At 41.3% G+C, this 27,205-nt stretch overlaps 1 protein-coding gene across 2 annotated transcripts in view; it reads right to left on the bottom strand.

Moving 5' to 3' along the window:
- The window catches only part of AIG1 (androgen induced 1), a 210,018-nt gene that overhangs the window by 129,567 nt on the left and 53,246 nt on the right, over window positions 1–27,205 (bottom strand). For both annotated transcript variants that reach the window (XM_045843124.1, XM_045843123.1), the window contains exon 3: window positions 8,731–8,832. In XM_045843124.1, the coding sequence (XP_045699080.1) occupies window positions 8,731–8,832 (102 nt within the window). The remainder of the gene's footprint in view (window positions 1–8,730; window positions 8,833–27,205) is intronic.

The following is a 27,205-nucleotide window of genomic DNA, read 5'->3' as shown; positions in this document are numbered from 1 at the left end:
ATAAAATAAAAGACGCATCTTTCATTGTCACCAATAACTGTAGGGATTTGGATATTTTGAGCATGTTGGCTATCTTCGGTGTGGTATGACATTGATTGTTCTCAATTTTAATGTCTCCATTGGATTCCTATCAACTTCAGCTGGTCTACCCAACCATGGAGCATCACCTAGTGAGAAATCTCCAGCTCGAAACTTTGCAAACCGCTTTTGACACGTTTGGTCAGTTACAGCACCTTCTCCGCACACTGCACAATTTTTTTTTGTAATTCAGTTGCAGTTTTACCTTTCTTCAAACAATAAAGCATAATATGCTGAAAATGTTGCCTATGTTCTTCCATCTTGAATATTAAAATGCCTACACAGAAATTCACCAATTTTGATACATTTTTAAAAACGCACATTGATATGACAGCTGTCACAATTCAATCTAACAAAATTGTTTCAGATGAAGTTCAAGACAACTAAGCGCTACTAGAGCCATCTTATGGAAAAAAGCAAATGAACTTTTTGGCCAACCCAACAGCAGGGAGCCAATTAGAACCTCATCTTTTCTAGAAAGGTAACTGAGGCAGCAAGGTGGAGAAGAATGTGGTGAGGAGACAGTGGGGAAGCAAAGAGATGAGAAATGAGCCTGCTGCCTCAGCTCAGTGGAGAGATGATAACACCTTGAACCACAGCAGGGAGGGTGGTGACGAGGAGGCTGGGGCAGACTTCGCAGGTACTTGGGAGGCACATCTGATAGGACTTGTTAACTCTGGGGGATGCGGTAGAAAGAGGAGCTCTGAGGTGCATCCTGCCATTGTTAAGATGGCAACATGAGGGGAGTAACAAGATTTAGAGGAGGGGTTAATGTAAGGAGTTTTTTTTTCCAATATGTTCATCTCAAGGTCGTTGTGTCAAATGCAGAGGGTGAAGCTCCTTGGAAGCAGACTTGGGAATGACCCGTACACGGCAGAGACCACCGCTGTGGGGGAGAGTGAGATCCTCTTGGAAGAGAACATGAGGAGAGCAAAGAGGACTGGCATTTGAGTCCTGTAGAAGGGACGAAGGGATGGGCACTGACACTTCAACAAAAGATGCAGCTCCTTACAAGAGCCTTTTGTACAGCTGCAGACCCATGGTCCCGGTCCACAGCCGCAGCCCCATCCTGGAGATGCTCAAGCAGGGCCTGAAAGGGTGTTCTTCAGGTGGTATAAGTATCCCATGGTATGTGGGCAAGGTGGTCTCTAAATCACTTCCTAAGTTTAAGATTCTGGGATTCTGTGCTTCCATGATAGAAAATGCAGCTTTTTTCCACTTCACTGTCCTTGGCAGTTATCACAGATGCTTGCTGAGGTTGAAGCTCCAATTAAAAGGGAACTGGAAAGGATAAAGGGATGGACTCCTGCCAAGGAGCCGGGTCTGTGACTAATGAATGATCTGTCTGTGGTAGTGAAGAAGGAAGCCAGTTCCTAAGACAATACCTTCCTCCTGGCCCCACCCCCTCGCCTGGCTCTGAAGAGCTAATGGCAAATGAATGAGAAACATATGAATTAAGTTTACTTTGAAATATCTATGGATTTAAGGATTAGGGGTAAAAAAACTTGAGTAAACCACACTTTGGGTTTTGCTGACCCCAAAACATCTGAATATAACTTACAGACCTTTTGATGAACTCATACTACTGCTGGGCTTGCTCCTCTATTAAATGTAGCAAGAAAAAGGGCAGAGTACAAGCCAAAGATTATTAGCCTCGAATTCTACCCTTGCATGAAAAATTAGTTCTAGAAAGGGATTTGTGATGGCAGGAAATTGCTTTAAAGAGCCACTGTCTATTACCCTAGAGAAGGAATAAATAATACCCAGATAAAACAATCAATATACGGAAGCTTTTCAATAAATTCGATCCAGGCTGTTATATACCTCGCCTGTAGCTCTTATGTGTTCCAGGTACCCACAGTGTGTTCTTTAGAATTCAGTCCAGGCCTTCTCAGGCAGCAGCAGTAATATGACATGTAAGAAACAGTGAGATCCTCTGAGATGGGGGGCGGTGGGTAGCAGGCCTGGTATGCAGAATTTTTCCGTACTGAAGTTTAGATTGAAGAGTGAAGTAAAATACAAGTTAGGAAAGAAGTGAATGGTTTGGGGTTGCATTTTCCGTCAACTAGTATGAAGAGGAAAAGATAAAGAGTGGGAAAAAAAACCCCAAGAGAACACAGGGACCTAGAATACTGCAACAAACATTCGTCGACTGCCCATTAAGCAGAGGTACTGTTCTAGGTGCTTAGGATAACTCAGTAAATAAAACAAAGACCTCTGTCCTCATGGAGATTATATGCTAGCAGAGGGAGATGAACAAGGAGCCACACATACAACATGTAAGTAAAGTCATGTAACGTGTCCAAGTTGGTGAGTGCCACGAGGGAGATAAACAGCACAGCGAGGAACTCTGGGAGGCATGGGGCAGTTGTGGCACCTAGTGGGCTACTCGGAGGAAGCCTTACTGAGAAGGTGAGACTGAGCAAAGACTTGAAGGAGGTGGAGGCGTGAGCCAAATAGGTTTCTGGAGAACAGTACTCCAAGACAAGGAGGGTGCTTGATGCGTTTAAGGGACACCTAAGGAGGCCAGCTCAATCTACTAACATCTATTGATTCATAAGATAGTTACTGAGTTCTGATAATATGCCAAGCACGGCAGAGAAAAAAATTAACCCCCGAATCTCAAAGAGCTATGGAGGAGTTGGTATAAAAAAACTGTATGACTTAGCCATTGTGCCTTGTTTATCCTAGGACATTGTAAACTCTCTCTCCCCCGTCGTCTTCTTCCCATCTCCTTCTTCAATCTCTCCCTCCTTTCTGCAGCCGTCTCTCTTCTCGCCCACGACTCTACCCCATTTCCTTTCCTCTTCTCCCCTCTTTTCCCCTCCTCCATCCCAGCCTCTCTCAGGTCCTACTTCTCTCTCCAGTTCTCTCCATCCCTCTTGCTTCTTTCAGGAGTTTTTTTTCTTTATCTCCGATTTCCCGTATTTAAAAAACAATATGCCTAGGTGTAGATTTTTTGGTATTTATCTGAGTTGGTGTCTCCTGAGCTTACTGGATCTGATTTGATGTCTGACAATTTGGGGGATAGTTTCAGTCTTATTTCTTCTGCGCCTTTCCCTTCGTTCTCCTGGTAATCTCATCATGCATGTGTTACGCCTTTGTATTTGTCCCACAGTGCTTGGGTGTTCTGTTCTGCTTTCTTTCAGTTTTTGGTGTCTTTACTTTTCAGCTTTCTGAGGACTCTGCTAATATATCCTCTGGCTCAGTGACTTAGGCTGTGGTTTGCTTCCTCCGAGGGCAGACCTTGCTAAGGACAGGATGTTCCAGTGTATTTAAAAATGGTTGATTTTCCCCCTCCCAATGCTGGAAGCAGGAGGGGATTTTTTTTTCAGATATTCACTGTGGGGTTTCTGGGGGTAGATCTCACAGTATTGTGAGGACCCCTAAGACTGGGTCCCCCTAGAGTTTTTCACTCTCACATGTGTCCACTCTGAGCCTCCAGCAATCCGTAAATGCCAGTTCAGGTTTCCCTCTCCTGGTACTGGTTCCCACGGTAGTTTCTGCTCATGAATCTCTGCTCCAGTGAGTTGTTATTCTTTATATGCATATCTGCCTCTCCAATCTTGGGGGCAGCAGTTTTCCCTGTGTCTTCCTGTCTTTTAAGGATGCAAAAAGAGCTGTTGATTTTTCAGTCTGTTCAGCTTTTAATTTGCTAGGATCGAGATACAACTTCTAAGATTCTTACATGAGAACCTGGAAAACCCTTTTGGTTTCTCGACCTCAAAAAATTCTTCCCAGGTTTCTCAAACATCAGTTTCAAAAGTACATTTTCTCCGACTGATAATATTTCTGGTTGAAATAATAAATAAATAATAAAATCAGCAACCGCTAAAATGAACTAACCTTAAAGCTGATTACTGACTTAAATAGAATAATCAAATCCTCATGTCAACAGTTAGATCAGCAAAATCTGACAGAAGAAGTGGACTCGGTGGAACTAATGATCGCAAATAAAAATTCACGCTGGGAGGAGCTATGGCCAGTAAAACTGAATATGAAAAAAAGTTCACCCCCCAGAATAGCACGCAGCATTGCTCCAAGTGTCTGCCTCACTGTGGACGCAACCCTCCCTGTTCCCGGGTCTTTGGGGTCTTATTTGTGTTTTCTTTGGGAGCTCCACCGGGAGTCTTAGATAGAGGTTCCCAAGAAATTTCTGACCTCTGTTCCAGCCTGAACTTTTATTTTTAATAATTTCCAGATATCTTCTAGCTGCTTTAGAATATATTGGGAAAACTGAGAAAGGTCAGTATTTTTTTTTTCATAGGGAATGTTTACAATGGTCTTCCTTCAACTAACAGCTTATTTTATAAAATATCCACTCTCGGGGCGGCACAGGATCCCTGGGTACCGGAATGCATGATCTGTGTATCCCAGAACTGGAAATTCACCAAGAGAAAAATGTCAAATCTGAGTTCCTGCAAAACCAATGATCATACAAGCAGTATTTAATGCCGTTTCTTCTGGGAAAGACAGATGTACAAAAACTTTAGTAATTACCAAATGTCAAAATAACGCTGAACAGAATAAATAGTACCCTAGATTAAGGTTCTCCTGAGGATCAGTTACATATAACAAGAACAACTGACAAATCAAGCATGAAGAGAGGTGGGATTTATTTTTCTTCTCTCCTTATAAATTACACAGGGAGTGAAAAACTCCTGCTGTGATTATAAGAATATTTAGGTCATGTCTGCTTAAAGATCTGTGGTAATAATAATAATATAATAAAGTTCTACAGTGCTGGGCCTTTTCAAAGCACTTCATAAACATTAATTAGGTCTTCAGTAAGCAGAAACACTGTCTCGTTGTTGTTGTTGTTTTTTTTTCCTGTTATAGCATCAGTGAGAGTCTGCAATCATACAGGAGTTTAAATATTTATTTATTTACCTATCGGAGTAAATGTATATTTACTCCACTGGCAATGATTTAAAACTATAATTGGCAGAAGAGAAAGGTTCAGGCTTCTATTTTCGAAGCCAGAACAACAATGGGGCCTCTCCTTGTCAGAGTGAACCTAGCCTGTTGGGAACTACTCTGCTGGCTTGTGGGATTGTTTTCCTACTTACCTTCCTCCACTTCAAACATGCCATTTCCATCCTCTAAAATTGCAAGTGTTTTTCTTCTCCTATAGCCACCCAGTGCCTAGCAAGGTGCTTTGCATATCACAGGTATTCAATACATGTTTGCTGGATTGGATTAAATCAAAGCACAGCACCACCCCCCACGTTGCAGCCATGCACAGTCCTCACACGACTGTCCATGACCTTTCTCATTACATTTTAGAAAATGATCCACTGGCTGATATCACCAGTTTTTCTTCTGTCTGGTCATCCATGGACTGAGGATAGAAAGGTGGTAGCAGGATATAAACATAAACCTGAAATTCTTCCAAGTTTCAAAAGCAAATGCACAAACATCTTTTTTATCATTGACAGTGAATGCCTTGTACTCATTCTGTGCTTTTTGAATTGCTGGGAATATAAAAATAAATCGGGCTTTAAGGATAGACGGTTTTTATTTTGGATACTGAACTGATTCTATTTAAATTTGCTGTTTTATATGTTTATATTTTAATTGCAATCAGTTAAAATTCTTTTTTTTTTTTTGGTGCTATTTTCATGGAGCCTGGAGATAACTTAGTGGTTACACACCAAGGGTGTATTACTATTCTAACTCATCTATCTACCCCTTTCCTCTTCTCTTCTGCAAGTAAATTCTAGGATTACTTGCCGAGAAAAAGAGGTAGAGAGTGGAAAGGAAGTGATAAAATACATGCCTTTAATTATAATCAGGTCTAACTTCTGGCAACCTTAGTGTATATCAAAATGAAAACCTTGTGAATTTCAGAGTCTGTGAGTTTTTCTTTATGCTTGTTTTCTGACTAATTTTGTGCTGGGAAGTTTAAATGCTGTAAATCCAAGATTGATGTAATGTCTTTTGAAATGGTGTCATGTTAGACTTATAAACTGCATCTGAGTTGTGTGGTTCAGGGCTCTGGGTCCCTAGAAATTATATTGAGATTCTAATAAGTACAGGATACATTCTCTCCAGGAATTCATGTAATTATAAAAATTTAAACATGCAACAGCAAATAGGACTAGTGAGCCATAGACCATTTGTGAAAATATTCAGAAGTTACAAATTAAGTAAAACATTTAAAAAAGTTCTATTATGCTACCTTGTTAGATATATTTTCATAAAACAACAGAAAAATATGATTAGATGAGTAGTAAAATAAAGACAAATTGACGTAAATTACAAATACGAATATAAAATATTTAATATAAATATTTCAAAATTTTATTTTATTTTCTTGCATTCATATCAATAAATTCATGAAATTTGTTGTTATAAAGGAAATTTTTATAAATTTTGAGTTCTACTAATAGTATTACTGTAAGCTAAATCTAACGTCAACTTAACATAAAATGTAATTATAATCAAGGTGTAAACATTTTAAATGTTTTCACTAAAATATGAATTAAAATTAATGTAAAAATTGTATAATTGAATTATTTTTCTACTTTTAAAATTAAATATTCAAAATTGTCTACTAAAATTGAAAGCAAACACAAATTATAGTTAATTATTATTAAACTTTCAAATAAAATTTAAACAAAGCTGAAAACACTTATTTAATTTTTTGATATTTCACAAATATTATTGCACATTTTATAAAAATGTAATTATTCATGATTCCAGCATTTAATGTTCATATTTTAATTGCCAATCTCAAATAACCAGCATTAAGCTTTAGGCATGTTGTACTTAAAATTTCATACATACAAATTTAGGGTAATGTAAACTATTTAATATTGCAAAATATTCCTCAGCCACCACAAGCAACTTCTTTGTCCGTAAGTAACTCTTGGAAACATGAATGGAAATACGAAGACAAGCAAAGAAATGGTCATTTGTCTGAACTGAGACAAAATTCATTGTGAAAGCACCTACTGAGCTCGTATTATCTGAGAAAATTGGATATGTTAATAAATTTATCTTTTTCTTCCCTAAACATTTATGTCACTGAAATCCTCCTTGCATTTCTATTTGCCTCTAAGAGTGAGAATTTTAATCCATCTAACTGAATCCAGAGAAAACAATGAGACTCACGTTGAAGTTCTAATGGCTGTGTACATGCTCAATAAACCATCTGTTGGAAATGTTACACAGTGCCAGGATCTGCTACGGTTGTAATTCAGGCTCTGGCCAGAAGGTAATATTGTGCAGTGAGGGTTCCAAATAGTCACGCACTGTACTTCTATAGCACCTGATGCACCAATTGTCCTCAGCTAAGGCCCTTCTGGTATCAGAAACTTTCAGAGCTTATGTTTCTTCATCTGTAAAAGGGATAACACTTGCTCATTCATAATCCCTATATGAAAATGAAATGATATAGCCACTGTAGAATGCTTGGCACACAGTAGGTTCTTAAAAACAGTGGCTATTAGTACTATCTGGCAAGGTGTTATGGAAATTGAAACTATTGAATTCATTCACCAATCTAATAAATATGCACTGATCCCACGATAAGCCAGGCAGCTGGGAAGAGTGCTTGGAATTTGCAGGCTGCTGTTTTGCACTGGGAGTGTAACATTTTTGCGGGGGACACAGATGTGGATATAGAGATGTGAAAGTGCTGTGCATGCACAAATGACAGAAGCACTAACTTGACGGGAGAGTGAGAAAAGGCTGCCTAGTGATGTTATTATCTAAACTAGCAGGATAAACAGGGGTTTCCCAGCAAAGAATGGGAAGGTCATGTGGGGCAGAAGACAGCGAAAGACATGGAGTCATGAAAGGGCTTTCACATTCAAGACACTATTTTTAGCTCTGTGCTCCCCTATAATTTCTGTGATGGGCTGCCCTTTTCACCAGGAGCACCCAGTGACAGTCTAAAAGTTGCTGTCACCAAAAAAATGCAGGCTTCTTACTTAGTACCCAAACTGTGGTGAGTCCCAGAAGCAGAAAGGGAAGATGACACCCAATTTTCTCTGCAGAAAACATCTCTTCAAACAGTATAAAGTGATGTGCAAACCATCCGCGGTATTTGATTTGAAACGTGAGGACTAAAGCATCAGAAAGAACTGGACTCAGAAGGAGGAAAAGACCTAGCAGCCGCAGGCAAATGCCCTTGGATGGCAGACCCTGGCAAGGCAGCCACCACTGAAGACACCTCTGGCGCCCATCTCCCAGGGGATGGAACAGCCCGGCTGCTCCTCCGGGGGAACTGCCCCAAGTACAGTACACAGGCACTTCCCACACGATCCCACTGATGTGAGTTGAGGAGAAATAGGATGCCCACAATTGGGCAGGCGAGAATCGACCCTCGGGCTGCCAGAGAGGACAAGCCTCCCACTGGCTGCACTTCATCCCCCAGTGAGCTGGCTGTATTGTACCATCGAGCACCACCGATGCCTCTTACACACTGTGGAGTCATCTACTGCATAGTTTTAACAGTGACTCAATTTTATGGGAGGGCGTTTTTTATTTATATTCAGTATTCTTCTTTGGTGATAACTGCATTGTAGCCTTCCAACATTTCACAGCTATTTAGGCTGAGGTTACAGAAAGCCTAAGCTAGAAAACAGCACTTAATAATCAATTTTTTTTTTAAATAAAGGCAATCATTTGTTTTAGTTGACTCACCATTCCGTGGTTCAGCCACCCTGGGATAAAATTATCAAGTAACTTCGGGTAAATCATCTCTCTGTCATAGGCATAAATGATCCAGAACACAGCTACAACGAACTGCAAGGGAAAAGAAATCCTTTATTTCAAATTCACCAGCAACATACAATTTGCTCATTATCTATTGTTCAAAGAACCCAACAGAATTTGTAATCTATAATGAAAGACAAATCAGTAAACCAGCTAATGAGTGGAAAGACAGTTCTAACTTCATGCCATTAGTGGTAATGGTCGGGGTCCGTCTTCTTTCCCTGATCTCTCAGTTTGTGTTCTCCCAGGCAAGGGGCTGTGTTTGTGAGGGAGAGAGGAATGGTCTGTCTGTTGTCCACAGCAGCTCTCTCCCAGAGCTGACTGTGTTGGTTTGATTCCTCTCAAGAGGGTTTAAAAGTTCACTGGTGGTTTTTGGATCCCATTCCCCACTGTACAGAGTCAGCGTACATTCAAGAATCTGTAGTGGGTGTCCCTTTTCTTTGAACCCATCATGTGGTTTAAATTAATCTTTGCATTCTCAAGTTCTTATTTCACCACAAACAGCATTAAAATCACTGCTACAAAATGTCCTGAAGTCACATTGCAAGCAAATGTATTAATTTATATAGTCTAAGCATGGGCTTTAGCAGCATTGAGAAGTAGAGTATGTGGAGGGCAAAGGAAGAGTCCTAATTCTCTCAGAATAACATGTAAATTCATCTGGGTTCCAGAGGCTTGACTCTGACCCATCAGCAATATAATCATCAAAAGAGAGTAGAGTCCTGAATTTATTATCATCTTTCTTCAAACTAATGATGAGAGAGTAAGTTCAGATACAATAAAGAAATGAATGGCCCAAGGCCTTAACCTTCAGCATAGAATTTAAAAGAAAAAGTCAACGCTTTTGTAAATAGTCAATAAACATAGCACGATAAAGGGAGCCATCCCAGGGGGAGGGATCGAAGTCTCTGTCTTAAATTAAAGTTATGTCTCAAATAATAAATACAGCAGAATGATAAATGCAACATGAATATTCAATAGAAATAATTTTAATCTCATTTCTTATGTCAACCATGTCCCCACATTTCATTAATGAAAATAAATGCCACTTTTTATGAAACCCCTGGTGGTTACAGCTCAAGGCTAGTAATCAGATGGGTTCCCAAGTTCTTAGTCCAAGTATCTCAATTACAACATGGGTTATCTTGCCTGAAAAAAAAATACCACTTTTAAAACCTAGGGTGTTATGAACATTTATTCTTTCACAAAACACACTGAATGATCATTACAATATGCAAATGTAGGCTAAACACATAGTTTTAATATGACTGGGGTCCTTGTTTTTTTTATCCTGCTTTTGGGTCAACTACTTTCATTCAGTTGATACATGTACAAGATGAAAAAAGAAAAAAAATCTATTATTACCTTAAGGTTAACCATCATTAGGATCTTTCCAAGGACAACGCATAATTTTTGAATTACCCACAATTTTAGTTTATTCATTGCACTACAGACTTCAAATGTAGAGACTATCAGTGTGACCTGCCCCTCAGACCTGGGCCCAAGTCCACAGTCTTGCTAACGAAGTGGGGTCCCATGGATCACAGCACCTAGAGCTTGTGAGATGTGTAGAATACCTGTACCGTTCTGATGAGTTTTTTTTTAAGATTTTATTTATTTATTTTTAGAGAGGGAAGGGAGGGAGATGGAGAGAGAGAGAAACATCAATGTGCGGTTGCTGGGGGTTATGGCCTGCAACCCAGGCAAGTACCCTGGCTGGGAATCGAACCTGCGACACTTGGGTTCATAGCCCACGCTCAATCCACTGAGCTATGCCAGCCAGGGCTAAGTTTTGATCCTGCACTTTGATGAGTCAGAGGTCATCCCTGTGCACATGAAAGTGTGAGCTGTCCTGCTCTGGCAGGTCCTACTCTAATCACCTTGAGCCTCCTCCCTCACTACAGAGTGAGGTGATCCCAGGGCCAAGTGGCTTGTCCACCCAGAGCCGGCACCCCTGCTTTTCTAGACTACATCCCAGGAAACCAAGGTACCGGAGTTCCCAAGTAGACACAAGGATGCCCCAGGGTCTGCGTGGGCCTCCTTCCTGGGCCTGCTGCCAGACAGTTGGCTGTGAAATGTATCCTTTGACCTGGATAGTTAAGCAGCAGCTGTTTCTGTAGGGTGAGAACCAAAGCTTTACATTTGGTCTGGTGTGCACACAGGCATTACGCCATTCCAATCCCGATGGAAATCCCTTTACCTTTGCCATATAATGAACTTAATCATGAGAGTGATATTCCGTGGTACTGACAGGCCCCTCCCGCACTCAAGGGGACAGAATTATTGGAGGCTGCACAATACGGGGTGGGGGTAGGGTGGAATCTTGGGGCCCTCTTATGATTCTGCTTGCCACATGCTCCCTCTCTGTTCTTCCCAAAACCATTTTGGCCATTTTAAGTCCTTTGCGTTTCCTATTACATTTTAGAATCTCAGTTGATTAATTTCTACAAAAATAGACTGCTAAAATTCTGATTATAACTGTACTGAAACAATATATTTAATTTGGGGAGAAATGGCATCTTAACCATATTCAGTCTTCTAACCCACGAACCTAATTTACATCTCCATTTATTTAGACCTTCTTTAATTTGTCTACATTTGTAGTTTTCAATATGCAGATCTTGCACATGTTTTGTTAAATCTATCACCATTTGATTTTTTATGCTATTGTAGATAGTATTGAATTTCTTTTATATTTTTGTTGATAGTATATAAAAACACAAATGATTTTTGTATATTGACACTGTATCCTTTATCTTTGTTAAATTTTATTAGTAGTTTGAGTTATTTTATAAAGTACTCATAGTATTTTATAAAGTATATTTTATAAAGTATTCTGGATTTACATATGTGCATGACCTGCAAATAAAGGCAGGTTTTCCTCTTCCCCTCTAAGCTGTGTGTGTTTTATTGTGTTTTCTTTTCCTATTGCACAACCTGGGACCTTCAGCACGATATTCATTGGAAGCAATTATGAGTAAGCATTCTTGCCTTCTTCCCTCTCATTGGGTAAGTGTTAAGTCTTTCAACATTTAAGTTAGATCTTAGCTACAGGTTTTTGTGTGCCTTTTATCAAGTTGAGGAATATCTCATCCATTATTGAAATATGTATGTAATAAATGAGTACTGATTTTTTCAGATAGCTTTGCTGCATATTTTGAGGTGATTGTGTAAATTTCTCCTTTATTCTGTTAATATGATGAATTATATTTATTGATTTTTAATGTTAAAACAACTTTTGATTCTTAGTTATGTATTATAATTTTCATGTATTGGTAGATTAAACTTGCTGATATTGTGTTAGGATATTTTTTCCACCTTTAAAAAAAAAGATTTTATTTATTTATTTTTAGAGAGAAGGGAAGAGAGGAAGGAAGAGGAAGAGAAATATCGATGTGTGAGAGCAACATTGATTGATTGCCTCTCACATGCCCCCAACCGGGTGCCTGGCCTACAACCCAGGCATGTGCCCTGACTGGGAATTGAACCAGAGACCTTTTCGTTAGTGGGATGACATTCAACCCACTGGGCCACACCAGCCAGGGCGTATTTTTTCCACCTTTATTCATAAAGTACATTGATCTGTAGTTAGTTTTCTTTTCTAATAATGTGTTTTTCTAATTTTGGCAACAGGATAATGCTGGCCTTACAGGATAAATTGGGAAGTGTTCCCTCCTCTATTCTGAGGGACTTTGAGCAAGACCGATATTATTTCTTCCTTACCTATTTGATATACTTCTCCAGTAGAGATGTCTGAGCTTGTACGTTTTCTTGTGAGACTTAACTATAAATTCAATTTCTTTATTATAGAGTTTCCAGGTTTTCTATTCCCTTGAGTTAGTTTTAGTCATTTTTGCATTTTGTGGAATTTCTCTATTTCATCTCACTTTCTGAATTTATAACGTTGTTCTTAATATTCCACTATGGATATCAGCAAATACTACAGATCAGCTTATTTCCCTGGAGAACTCGTTAATCATTCACCAACACAGCCCTTTCTGTTAACCACAAATGATCATTCAGTAGGCAAAGAGCATTGTGGGCTCAATACTTAATAGTGCAATCTGGTCCCTCTCGTACCATACGTTGAGGGAATTATATGGGTTATTAAAAGGGAAGGGACTTTCAAGAACACGTTAGTCACCTTTTTTAGTGTAACACTAGAAGGTCAAGAGGCACAGCTGAGTAATCAGTCCTCTAAACAATTCTTGAGATATAAACACGGCACAGGTGATAGCTTCTTGGCTTCTTGCACTGATATCCCCTTGATTGTACGGTCACCAGTGAACCCAAAATAAGCTTGAGCTCTACTACCAGGGCACGAATGTAAAATAAAAATAGGTGCTCTTGGACGGGCTGAGTGATAGTGAAACATTCCACTGTTGTGGAAAAGCTCCTTCTCGGGCCAGGACCAATGGCCAGCCATTCCTCAGCACACACCTGCTGCTTCTCAGCTGCCAGGACCAGAATACTGTACTTGAACTGAGAGTGAAAGGAGCACCGTCAGTTTCCAGCCCTTCAAGCGTCCCAGACAAAAATACTTGTGTCACAACAAGTCACTGAGGCCCTCATTTGAACCCCTGGAACTGTTAGAAACGAAAGCTACAGACAACTGGATTCACCCTGTGTTTCTTTTGCGAGCAGTCTCTTCTATGGAGTTCCACAGAAGCTGAAGCTAGAACATGCCAGTTAACCTGTTCTAAGCAGCAGCTTCACTGATCAGTGGGGAATTTTTTTGTGACTTAGCAAAACAGATTAGAATACAAAGGATGTTGCAGAGAATAGTGCTATGAGTTCGGCTAAAGAGAAAAGTTATTTATCTATAGGTTGGTCTACAAAGGCCACTCATCGTGATCTCAGACATCCACCGTTGAAGGGGGGAAGGAAGGGGAAAGAAGGAAAACAGGGAGAAATAAATAAGTATGTGTTCAAAGTCTACAGCTTCAACACGACATATCCTATGAAACTGCTTTCCCTTTTAGAACAAATCTACTAGTACTGAGACTTTACCAAATACTGATTGGAGGAATTTAAATTCTGTTTTGGGGTTCTATCACTTTGCTTGCAAATTTCCTATGCATGCCTTTTTTCCCATCAATTCTTTTCATGGTCATACCACTGCTGAGAGGTAATACTGTATTTAGATAGGTTTCCAGCTGTGATTTTTCTTTCCAAACATACAAAGCATGAGAATATGTTATGTGTTCTAGATGTTGGCTGGCTTTGTCGTGGATGGCCCCCATGCACAAAGTGGGTGTCCCATTTTAACATGGCCCTTGTCTTCCCACTTTCCAGGTTTAGGAGATCCTGACTCAGCAAGTGCCCCCTCCTGGCTGACTTCCCTCAGCCGCACCCTCAAATTCAGAACTGTGTGGCGAAGCCTAGGGCCCTCTGGAATGCTATAGCATCTTTTATTCCAGAGTACGGTTAGTTTCTAGTACTCATTCCTAGAAGTGTAACGTGGATTTCCTCTACTTGTAATTATGAGGTTATGAGTGACATTATACTCTTTCTCAATTCTTGCCAAGGACATTTTTCATTGCTTTAAGGGAGAGAGGAAGGGAGAGACAGAAACATCAATGTGGGAGAGAAGCAACAATTAGTTGCCAGATGGGGGACTGAACCCATGACCTGTGTATGTGGCCTGATGGGGAATCAAACCCACAACCCTTCGGTTATAGGAGGACACTCCAACCAACTGAGCCACATCAGCCAGGGCTATACTTTTTATGCTATGCATTCTGCTTAAATGATCTTAAAACCAGAATCTCCATTTAGAGAGTTTCTAAAGCACATGTTAACGATATGTGGCTTTTTTCATGGCTTTCAACTATCATCTTTTTGGTAGAATTTATAATTTATCCAGATTATTCATATCTCACATTATGAATAAATAATGTGAGAATTAGAAACCCAACTCCTCTAAGTGCTCACGTGATTTGGTGCTCGCCTTTCTCAACAGCCTCAGCTTCCACCATATTCTCTCTTGCTCTACAAGCTCCAAGTGGCAATTTAATTGTTCCTGAAACTCATTAAGCTCTTTCCTGCCTCAGGGCCGTAGCATTTTCTCCTCTTTGGGCCAGAATGCTCTTACCTCATTTTCCCATGGCTGGACTCTCTGTTCCTTCAGGTGTAGCTTAAACATCACCTCTTCACAGAAGCCTCCCCAGTGACTTCACTGCACCTTTATTTTCTGTCATAGACCCTGATTTTTTAAAATAGGATCTTTTTGTTGTTGTTGTTGTTGTTCCATTCTTTTACAGGAAAGTGAAGTCTCAGAGAACAAAAACCTGTCTCTCTTGTCCAGTGCTATTACCCAATGCTAGTCATGTAACACATTTATGACAAAAATGAGCTGAATAAACGAACAAAGGTGTAATGCTGCTTCTCATGGGTGGCGGACCCCACATCGCCCACTGGAGCGAGTACGCTTCTACGCCTTGGGTTTTCTTCCTGCTGACCTCAGATTTCTCTCTCTGGTCATCCTACAGTTTGTCCTCTGTCAGTGAGGAAGATATGGCCTTCTCATGTCCTTCTTTCTAAGGCGATTCTTCTAGTCCTTCCCTTCTCAGATCTAGGAGTTAGCTCCTTCCTCACCTGGTTTAGTCTTCCCATCATCCTAAAATAATCCTCCTCTGCACTACTAGATCAGAAATGGAAGACTAATGGCTCTCTTTCCTGAAATCAACCAAGAATAAGGAGAATGAGAAACAGAAATGAAACCAACGGAAGTAGGAGACACCCATAACCAAACATCACTCGTACAGAAGCACTGCCAAGTATTCGGAGCACTGAGCCAGGACGGGGAAGACACCGATGTAAGAAACAAGACACAAGGGCTCTCTGGTTGGGTGAGCAGAACAGAGAGGTCGTTACAGGATGCACACTCTAAGGCGCACGAAATGGCCCTTGCCGGGAACAGGAGGTCTGCGATGCATGAGAGCTTTGCGGAAATGTGCTGATCCCTGCTTGAGTTCAGCGGTCATAAGTGCTCACGTTAAATGTGAAAATGGGTCAGCCTGTCGTCTGTTCAAGAAGCTGGATGTGGGTACGGTAAGGAGCACAAGAAAGGCTCCACTGTAAGCAGCCTGAATGTTGAGCCTCAGGCTCAGGGGCCAGGACCAAGCTGTCACCATACACAAGGGCTGTGATCAAAATGAGTTAAGAAAAGAGAAATGAGTGGAGCCCGAAAAGAAACCCTTTTCCAGGGGAGGGTGGTGGTGGTGGTGGAAAACAGTTGGAAATTCAAACAGCTCTGGCTCACTCCTTAGCCTGTTTCCAGTTAGCACCTTTCACAAAGAGCTGGCTCAGGAAAAACAGACCAACGTGAGGATGAGCAATCATGAGAAAAAGAATAGCATGGAATGTATTCATAGGTACCACACAGCCTCCCCGAAAAAAGAGATAAAGTGAAATGTGCCCCCTCCCCCTAAAAAAAAGGCAACTGAACATACAAACCAGAAAACTTATGCCAGGATAAATGTACTTTATGATCAAATAACTATCCGATAAAGGTCAAAGACTAAATAGAGGTCAAAGAAGAAAAATTCAGACAAAACAAAACAAGAAAAAATAAAGCAAGAGAAGATTGTAAAAGTGAAGGAAGAGAACATAGAAAATGAATAAAATATAACTAAGACTACAAAAATCTGCAAGTCACCTTATAAGCGATGAAGGAAAAACTGCTTTTGGTAAAGACAGTTGGGGTTTAGCGTTCTGCAGTGCTGTAGACTAGCTGCACTGGGAAACCTTCCTGCTGCAGAACCCTGGGTGCTAAGTAAGTCACGACAAATATACTGTTAAATTATTGCTGAGCACACAAGGAAGGAAGAGAAATCACCAGGAGCCAGAAACACACACACACACACAACCCACAGAGAAGCAAAAAGAATAGGGGAAAAAATCAGAACGGTGGCAAGTCCAGCAAATGGGGTTGCTCTAGGCATCAACACCAATACCAGCCTCAGAGCGCTCTGCGCATTGTGGGCAAGGAGATGGATGACTAGGGTCTTGGGCCATGCAAGCTGGTGCAGCGGGCACTGAACCTGAGGGGTTTGGCCAACAGAGAGGCCACTTAGCTCAATAAAAATGATTGATTTGCATTCGGTGGATGTAGGATAAAGTCTTGCAGTCCTTAATTCAGGAATTAAATACATACTATTTGCTTAGAGCTTTGAAGGCTCTTGGTCTAGGCTAACCTAAATTCCTAGACCAATGTGTACACACATGCCTTTCTTCAGGGAAAGGGTAGGCTAGAGAAAATACTCTTTTGATGCAATTTATTTGACTTGATAAGACTCCATTTTCCTTAACACTTCATAGTACCCCACTATATAATTATGCACCATAATTTACTTAAGCACACATTAACGGATATGTACAGTTATTGCAAGCATTGCTATTTCCAATAATCCTGCAGTAGGCGTGTTATGTGTATGTTGTTATGTATGCTGTGAGTGCACCAGAGGAAAACATTACTAGAAGTAGAGTATCTGGATCTGAGGTCCCCGCTGCATGCTCAGCTGGCTTTCACAAAGTTCTGGGCCACACTGTCCTTAATCCTGATTATTGAGGTAGCCTCTTGGTGAGGCCTGTTGGCTTCGGTTTTTTAAAAATATTATGTCTGTGCTTTATCTTGAACTCAGAGTTTTCTTATTAAAACTTTTAAGGACTCCTCAATTTAAAACTTCTAATGCTGCTCCTCCACTTTGCTTGCAGAATAAAATCAAAAGGTTTTGCACAGAATAAAAGCAAAGAAAATCATCGACAAAATGTAGAGAAAACCCACTGAATGGGAGAACACATTCACCAATAGTACATCTGATAATGGGTTAATGACCAAAGTTTATAAGGAACTTATACAACTTGACACCAAAAGCCCCCAACAATCCAATTAAAAAAATATGGGCACAGAACCTGAACAGACTCTTCTCCAAGGAGCACATACAGATGGTCAACGGGCACATGAAAAGATGTTCAGTGTCACTAATTATCAGAGAAATGTAAATTAAAACCACAGTGAGATATCACGGTGCACAGGTCAGAATAACTATCATGAATAAATCCACAAACAACAAGAGCTAGTGAGGATGTGGAGAAAGGGGAACCATTCTGCACTGTTGATGGGAATGCAGACTGGTGCAGCCACTGTGGGAAGCAGTATGGAAGGTCCTCAAAAAATGAAAAATGGAACCGCCTTATGACCCAGTGATTCCACTTCTGGGAATATATCTGAGGAAACCTGAAACATTAATTCAAAAGAACATATGCACCCCTATGTTTACTGCAGCATTATTTACAACAGCCAAGATTTGGAAGCAGCCCAAGTGTCCATCAGTAGATGAGTGGATAAAAAAGCTGTGGTACATTTACACAATGGAATACTATTCAGCCATAAAAAGAAGGAAATCTTACTCTTTGCAACAACATGGACAGACCTGGAAAACATGCTAAGTGAATAAGCCAGTCAGAGAAAGACAAATGCCATATGATCTCACTTATATGTGGGATCTAATGAACAAAACGAACTGACAAAATAAAAACAGAATCACAGAGACAGAGAACAGACTGACAGCTGTCATAGGGGAGTGGTCTGGGGGGTGCTGGGTGAAAAAGGTGAAGGAATTAAGGGGAAAAAACCTCATAGACGCAGACAACCGTTTGGGCATTACCGGAGGGAAAGGGGGATAAGTGATGGAAGGAGACTTGACCTGGGGCGGTGAACACACAACACAACATACAGGTGATGGATTATAGAATTGTATACCTGAAACCAATATAATTTTATTAACCAATATCACCCCAATAAACAAAAATTTAAAAAATAAAAAAGGCAATCTGAAAAACAAAAGAAAATATAGGATGATACCATGTTAATTCAAAAAATAAAATAAAATAAAATAAAATAAAATAAAATAAAATAAAACAAAACAAAATTGAATGCAAAAAAGAAGAATGTCCCTTTGTGACCTGGCCCCGAGTTCTCCTTCCAGTCTCTTTCCAGCTTCTTCCAGGAACCCCATCCCCATACTATGTGTAGTTTCCCAAGCTCACCACACACTTCAAGTATCCATTTCTTTGCACCTTTTATAACTGCAGCTTGAAATTCATTACTTTTTTTTTTTTCAAAATTTAAGCTCTATCAAGTGTTACCTTTGGTGTGTGGTCCTATCCCTCCAATTTCTTGTCAGAAATAATGACTTTTTCCCTGGCCCACCGCAACACTCTGCTTATAACACTAGCCCATTTTACTCTGACTTTTATATACTCCTTAACTTGCTGGCTCCTCTCAGCTACCAGAAAGCTCCTCCTCTCTGCAAGGTTGCCGCTCACTGCCCCTTTGCCTGGAATGCGTCCGCCACACTGCCCAGCCCATCCTTACCAAATGGATAGGATCCGAAATCAAGAACCCTCCCCTGAGCGGCCCCTGTTCCTTGCATATGCTGTCATGCCACATTATTCTCTTCCTCTGTAGTACTGAGCGTAACCGTGATCAAACAATTGGCAGTGTAAGTGCTAGTTTCTCTCCTCAGTGGAACGCAAACTCCTTTAGAACAAGGGCTGATCTATTTCTTTGTTGTTGCATTGCCATGTCTCTCTTGGTACTTTATATATTTATTTCTTAACTCTTGGCTTTTTAAAAAAGATTTTATTTATTTATTTTTAGAGAGAAGGGAAGAGAGGAAAGAAGAGAAACATTAATGTGTGGTTGCCGCTCATATTCCCCCAACTGGGGACTTGGCCTGCAACCCAGGCATGTGCCCTGACTGGAAATCGAACTGGTGACCCTTTGGTTCACAGGCTGGTGTTCAATCTACTGAGCCACACCAGCCAGAGCATCAACTCTTGATTTTGAATTAATTGAAGACACACAAGAAGTTGAAAAATAACAGAGAATTCCTGTGTATCCTTCACGTAGCTTCCCGCGATAATAACATAATATGCATAGGTGGGTTTTTCAAAACCAGAAAACTGACATTGGTACGAGACTATTAACTAAACTATAGACCTATTCAGATTTCACGAGTTTTTACATGCTGCCATTTTTGGAGGGTGTACTGTAGAAACCCCACTACATGTATACACTTGTGTAGCCACTCGCCTGATCAGGATTCAGGAGGGTTCCATCACCCCAGAGAAACTCCCTAATGCTACTGTTTTAGAGTCACACCCCACTGCAGCCTCATCCCTGGTGACCACGAATCTGTTCTCCGTCACTGCACTTCGTCATTGTGAGAACATTTAAAATGGTTGCAAACCGTTCCCAGAGCTTTAGGAAGCCTCGGTTACGTCTCTGCTATGTATGCGCCAGAGGCTTCACAAGCAAGACCTTACTTAACAATCACAAGGACCTTGAGATAGCTATTACCATTTCGCCAGCTTTAGAGATGGAAAAAACTTACATTTAGAGAATTTTAGTAACTTTCCCAAAGTTAAAAATTAACAAGAGGCCAAGCAGAATGTGAGGCCAAACAGTGGGACCCCAGAGCCAGTGCCTTTAGCCTCTATAAATACATTTTGCACAAAGCAATACCTGCTTCTGAAAGAATTAATAATTGAATGAATGAAAAATTAAATGCCGAAGACTCTCATTTCTGGGTCCTCTAGCCGGGCCTGCATCCAGTGGGAAGTCAATGGAGGCGTGGGAAGTAAAATGTGAGGGGAGGGCAGCAGTGAGGAAACATCCTGCTGGAACCTGAGCTCTGTATCGAGAGGAAAGAGAAGGAAAAATTCCCCTGAAAATTCATAACCGTGAGAGTCATCAGAACCCTAAGATGACCGTCACGTGGGCTTGGGGCCTGACACGTGCTTCCAGGCACAGTGGTCTGACACGTGTTTTCTGTTCACATGCGCCTTGTGAATGTGAAAACTGGCCCCATGTTGAGGTAAAAAAAAAGCGAGTTTCAAAGCAATTTCAGAATATCAGTATCTTACTAATCATAGACCCTGGTCAAAAATGCAACTAAGTTCGGAATCAGTAACAGAAAAGAATAAAAATCCCTACACACACAGAAATCTAAAAATATAAGACTTCCTTCTGGGACTGTGGACGGCATGACCACACGTACCCTTGGGATTTTGAGAACTTGCATTCGGTAACCTTTCGAGGGAGGGTGTCCAGTGGGGCGGCATCGGGCCTCACCAATAGGTGCTGTCATCTAACACGACATTCCCTGTGACATGAGGCCATTTTCAGGGCCAACCGTAGGAAGCTCACAGTCTTTGACTGCTTGTCATGCACCACACACTGTTCTGAACACTCCATGTCTTTCACTGCCCTTCAGAATAACTCAGCTGAGTTAGGTTTCGTTGAGCCCTCTCTTTACATTAGAAAACTAAGATTTTGAGAGCTTATCAAACGAAGTGGCAGATTCATTAGGAAGTGGCAGGTGCCACACTGGAGCCCAGGTCTGTCTGTCTCCACAGCTCAAGCCTCTGACCGCATCTTGTTTCTTTTCGCCTCACACAGGTGAGATCACCCCGCAAGGTGGGTCGTCTTCGCATTTTATAACTGATCATGTTTTCGTGGGTTCAAAGTTGTGTCCATTTTAAATGGAGTTCCACTCCAAAATAATTAAGCAAGGCTTCTTTCATTCTCTGTCAAGTGACAACAAATAATATAATTAAGCATATCCATAAACCTCACACAAGACTAGTTTTATTATGTTAGAGCACCACTGCCAATCCATTAGCATAGACAGAAGTTTCTTTTTCGGGAAACTATTTGGACTTTTGTCATCACAGAATCACTGGATAATCAAACTCTTGCTGTCTCTCTCTCTCTCTATCATAATAAAATGGGGAGTATAGTCTAGTTATTAGATAGGATTACATTAAAATGAGTATCCACAGAGCAGCTATAAGCACATAGGAAAGACATCCAGCTAACTGCAACTTGAATTTAAAGTTACCATCTGAGAATAAAATTAAGAAAAATCTCATTTAACTGAATCTAATAACATTTAATTACATAAGTAATTAGAGCATCCTCTGTAGAAGCGTCCTGTGTTGGGCGGCTCTGCGTCAGTGACCTCTTATAGTCAGTGCCTGGGAGCAGATCAGAACAGCCCGACCAGAATGCGACTGTGACAGTGGAAGCTGAAGCCTGACAGAATGAATCACAGCCTCCCCAGAAGCACATGTCAACAGGAGAAAAGTGACCGTCCTAGTGGGTAGTAGCTTATGGGTATAAAAGAGCAGGAATGTGTCTTCAGCTTTGTACAGAGAACAGGGTTCAGGCCACTCAAGGCAGCATCTGATCTATCCTGCAAGTCAGTCCCTATAGTGCACAAGGACGCATCACACTCTAGTAATCTGACGACCTAACACAAATACCACCCAATTACTGCTTTGATTTGGGTTCACCCAGAAATCTTCTGGCTACCCTTTGTCTTTCTCAGAGTTGTCCTGCCTCTAAGGAGAGCTCACACAGACTCCAGTCTCCCTGACGATCTTTTTGTCATTATAAATCGCTGAATTATCTCTCTGAACTACACTTTAGTTGGCACGAGTTCATTTACTGAGAGAAGGATTACTGCAAAATAGACGGACCAAACTGAGTGTCTGGATTTGGGTTCTGGGCTGTAATGACACTTGAATCCTGGCCCAGCACACTGGGACATCCACAAATGGCCCCCTCACTGCCTCCTGATTGCCAAAGACATGGGACAGGAAGAAGGTTAAGGTTTTCCGTCTTTGTTCAGTTTAGATTATATGCACAAACAACCTAGGAAAATATGTAGCAAGTTTTGTACATAATTCGCAATAGGAAAAGAACTTTTGGAGACGTTGGCAAGTTTCCTTTTTACTACCATACCAACTACGTATAAATCTTCCTTCTTTTTTCCTGGATGAACAGTTCACCCTCTAAATTTAGAACATGACCATCTCTAAATGAGAATACATTTGCCAACATAATTGTGATTCTTTCCCAAATATGAGTAGTTATGTGAGGGCTTTTCTAATACCTTTCTGGTTTGGGTTGTTTTTTTTAATTATAAAAGTAATAAATGCTCATTGTGAAAATTTGTGTGGACATTCATTTTTGCCTTTTAAATTAGCCCATGCTGATCTGTGCTGCGTAAATACAGTGGGAGGATCAACAAGCAAACGGTCATCGTGGGAACCAAAAGGGCTCACAGACGCCTGTCTCATCCTGAGCCTCAGCCGCCGTCTTCTGACAGCAAGCACTCGGCATCTGGTCTACCTGAAGTCCTTGTCATCTGCTTAGACCACTCCTTAGAATTGCTAACCAATATGGATTTTTTTTTGCTTTTTTTTGGGGGGGTGGCTGAACAACCCTTCTCATCAATAAAGAGCCAGCATATTATACTAAACTATTTAGTTTGAAGATGAGCAGTTCAGGAAGGTGCCAGGATTGGGGAGAAACATCTGTTTTGATGTTGATGTGCGGAAAAAAAAAAAAAGCCAGGAAACCCCCCAAAAAATCTCCCAAGTATGGATATTTTTTTCTCCTAGAACTTTTTTTCTCTCCTCCCTTACTACCCCTTTTGCTTGAAACTCTTCAAGAGCAAAGAGTTCATCCAACATCATTGGCCAGGTCCACTATGGAGGACGTCATTCTCGAGGTGGGACTGGCTTGTGTGGCCAGGGTGGTGGCAGCATTCCCATCTCGGTGCCCCAGTGCTCTTGTCACGGTTTGCAGGAACCAGTGTGCTTCCTACTGTCTATTGCCTCTTGCTTACAGAAGATCCCCTTCTAGGTACGTGAAAGGACATAGTTGTGTCTACCACAGTAGCCAGACACATCACTCAATAAATGTTAACCAAATGTGCAAGAATGGAAGTTTTCTCCCCAGTGTTCTGGCTTGCCTCCCTTTTCAAGATAAAGTGCGTAGAAGTTCCTCTGCAAATCCTGCGACATAACACAGAAGACCCTTACCCACACAGGCAAGGCCATTTATTGGGAGCCTTCACTGAGCAACACGGAGGCCTGTGAGGTCAGACCACTTTGGACGCAGACCGCCTCACGTCCTTGCTGCAAACGGGCAAGAAGGTAAATTACAAACTTATCCAGGAAAGAAGATTTGAACAAAAACTTTCTTGGTATAGCAGAATGAAGTGGTTCTCAGGAAGGAATTCTTGGTAAAATAATCTCACTGGGTAGGCGCAGTTCACTTGTTAGAATACCCATGCAGGATGTATCGGCTCATTTCTTGCCAAAAAGATTCTTTTCCAATCATGCAGCTATGAACCATGCCTTCTCGGAAGCCCAGGGGTGATTTACAGATGATACTTGATACATGTAGTAACCACTTCAAAAAATGTAGTTACTTCTACTGATAAGACCTTATTTTCACATATTGAAAATAAGCATATTGGCAAAATATGTGGGAAGTTAAATCTGTGGTCAATTGTTGAAACGAGAGGACACGCCGGAAAGATGTTCTCTTCTTGCCAAAATGTGTCTTTTGCAAACCTGCCTGTAAAACTACATCAAACCACTGGCTGCAGAGTGCCAACTGCTACATCAAAGGGAAACAAGAGTGAGCACAAATGAAGAGCCTTTTGTCAAACAGCTTCAAGGAAACAGCTTCTGTGACTTTTGATCCCGACTCTGCGTAACTCTCTTTCTTATTTGGATGCATTTTCCTAAATTAGAAATTGTGGTCAGCTCAGAATTTATGTACAAAGCTGCAAATGTCTATCAAGTGAATGATGAAAACCCAGGTTAGGTTTGCTTTGTTAAAAAAAGTTTATAGTACTTGCTAAAATCAAGGACTCCCTTGGTCAGAGTGTTTGGCTTCAAGTCCTGGTCGCCCCACTTGCTAACTGTGGGCCTCAGGCAAGTGACCTGAAAAGTGGGAACCCCGTCTTTAAAACTAAAGTGGAAGCATCTTCTGTGAAGTGGGAGTGATGGGAAGTCCTGCCTGTTGGGACAACAAGGATGACATAACTAGCATAAAGCTTTGGGCAGTGTCTGACCCACAGCAGCGTGCAGCAGAAGTCAGCTCTCATTATTAGCTCTTTTAACCTTGTGAGTTGTTTGTGGGTTTTGCCACGATGGAAGGGAGATAGTGCAAAGTCTCAGACAGTGTAAGTGAAACCTCTTGTCCGCAGGTTGGACCCAAAAAGAGAGGTGACAGCAACCACCTCTGGGAATGAGGCGTCTTCATTAGAACTCGAAGGTAATGTGGCAGGAAAGGGCACAGGTAGTATTTCTGAATATTCAGACAAACATGTTATTATTGCAATGAATTCAGGGCTGTTTCCCTTCCTTGACTCAGTGCTCATTTTGACAGCGATCTGCTGGGCATGTGCGCACGCTCACGTTATATTCTGGGCGTGGGAGCGCTGAGGCTTCTTTCTGTCTAGTTATTTGTGCTTGTATGAAGGTGGCCATTCTAATTTTGTAGTTGATTTTGAAGGTTAAACAAAGGAGAGGAGCCCTGCTAAGACTAAGGAATGAGGCTGTAAAGATGAGCGCAGAAAATTCATCTCCATTCGTGCCTCCCAACTCTAGTACACCTCTCATTCGTGCTTGGGGTTCTTTCTTGTTTCACATCCCTCCCCAGTCTCCCCTTGGAGACCGAAGAACATGCTGGTGGAGAAGCCAGAGGAGCAAAGAAGGGGACTGAACAGAAGGATGCCCTGCCCCCTCTGCGACACAGCTCCCCTCGTTCTCCTCCTGTGGCAGAAAACTCTGCCAGCACAAGCCCAAGTCCTAGCTCGTATCTGTTCCTATGGGTAAATGATGCACAGACTGACCCACCAGAAAAAGGGGCAATTGGGAGGGAAACTTCTTGGAATGTTGCTCTTCAGAGGAGCCAAGGAGATAGCACAGTGGGCCATCAGGGCGGCCTGTGAAGTCTGGCTCCACCGTCCCTCCCCCGCTGTTTCCCCCTCTCCACCCCTCCCCATCCCACCTTCCCACCTGTGTCTCTGGGACACGTCCCCCAGAATTATGCTGCAACTTTTCTCCTGTATAGAAAGGCATGATGAATGGAAGTCCTATCCAGGACTGGCAAATCATCAGTGTGGTCATTGTACGGGCACAGCTAACAGCTGATAAATGTTGTGTGGGTGGAAAGTCCACTAGCTCCTTCCTTGGGGGAAAATGTTCCTTTTGATGTCAGTTGATATAACACAGCACACTCTGATCCAGCCAAACAGGTAAGAGTTACCTCAGAATGCCCACAGGAGCTGTAGTAATTTCAAGAACACCCACACAGCAAATCAGTTCCTTCTTTTTTTCTTTTTTACAAAGAAGGATATGATTGGGGTAGACGGATGGGGCAGAGGAGGTATGAGAGACAGACAGACAAAGATAACAAGAGAAAGGAAGATGGATATGCAGGAAAGGAAGAAGGAAAATGAATAGTGTTCCTTTTTCCCTTTTCTATTTTTTTTTTAACAAAAACTAATATTGCATCTTGTTCCTGGTCCCCAAACAAGGGCACAGAAAAGATCCTGGTTTGCGGGTCATGTTCTGGAGAACAGGAGTCATCTGTCTATTTTATAATGTGTATCACATTATTCATGTTACCGAAGATCAGTTCTTCCTTTTCTTGACCACATGGTTCATATATACATTTCACATTTCACGTATGGATATAAATATGGAAAGAAGCTATCTTCATTTTCTGAGATATTTTTGTGGCTCCTTGCCTAGAGAGAGTGGTAATTCTGTAACATGATGCACAGGGCAAGATAATTCTCTACAACTTCCAGGGACTATGAAACAAAGAATTTACCATTGGATTCAGTTGTCTGCATTTCTGAGCTGGTGGTCTCAGCAGGGCCACTTCTGACGCATGTCATACATTCATAAACTAAACATAAACCATTTGGTCAATTGCGTAACATAAAGAACTTCCTCATGTATCAGATTTATATAGTTGTTTATGATCAATACTGATAAAATGTGCAAAAATGGTATTGGCAGGGAATAAATAGAAAAATATGTCTTTCGCAGCCAGAATAGTAAATATCCATGATTAGTCTCATAGTTTTACTGTATCTATTTTTTATATTAACACATATAAACAGTGTTATCTAAAATCTTACTAATTTTTACTTACTTTATGTTTAATTGTTATTCTCAAAATTTGTTTACTTATACTTCCCAAAACCCCTGATTTTGTCTGGGACAGATGTGCCAACCAATAAGGCGAATCAGAGTCAGTGTCAGCCCCACGGTAACCTCATCCCCTTCGCTGCTACCTGCTGTCCCAGCCTCCCATGCGTCTTGTTCTAGCCAAGCGACACTCCTCACCAAGGAGACCTACGGAGGCTGCTGGCAGAGCTTCTAGGGAAGATTCGTTTCCTGATGAAGAGACAAACATGGGGGGAGAGCAACTTATAGAGCTTCCTCCTCTGCCTGCCCTGAACATGGCTGTGCAAATGTGAAGCTGCGTGTTTATCAACCCTTTTGAGACAGTAGG

The sequence above is a fragment of the Phyllostomus hastatus genome, unplaced genomic scaffold (genome assembly GCF_019186645.2).
Source record: "Phyllostomus hastatus isolate PE091 unplaced genomic scaffold, TTU_PhHast_1.1 phas_contig_40, whole genome shotgun sequence".
In the NCBI taxonomy this organism is placed as follows: Eukaryota; Metazoa; Chordata; class Mammalia; order Chiroptera; family Phyllostomidae; genus Phyllostomus; species Phyllostomus hastatus.
The sequence above is the reverse complement of the archived record's forward strand: the minus strand, read 5'-3'. Positions and strand labels throughout refer to the sequence as shown.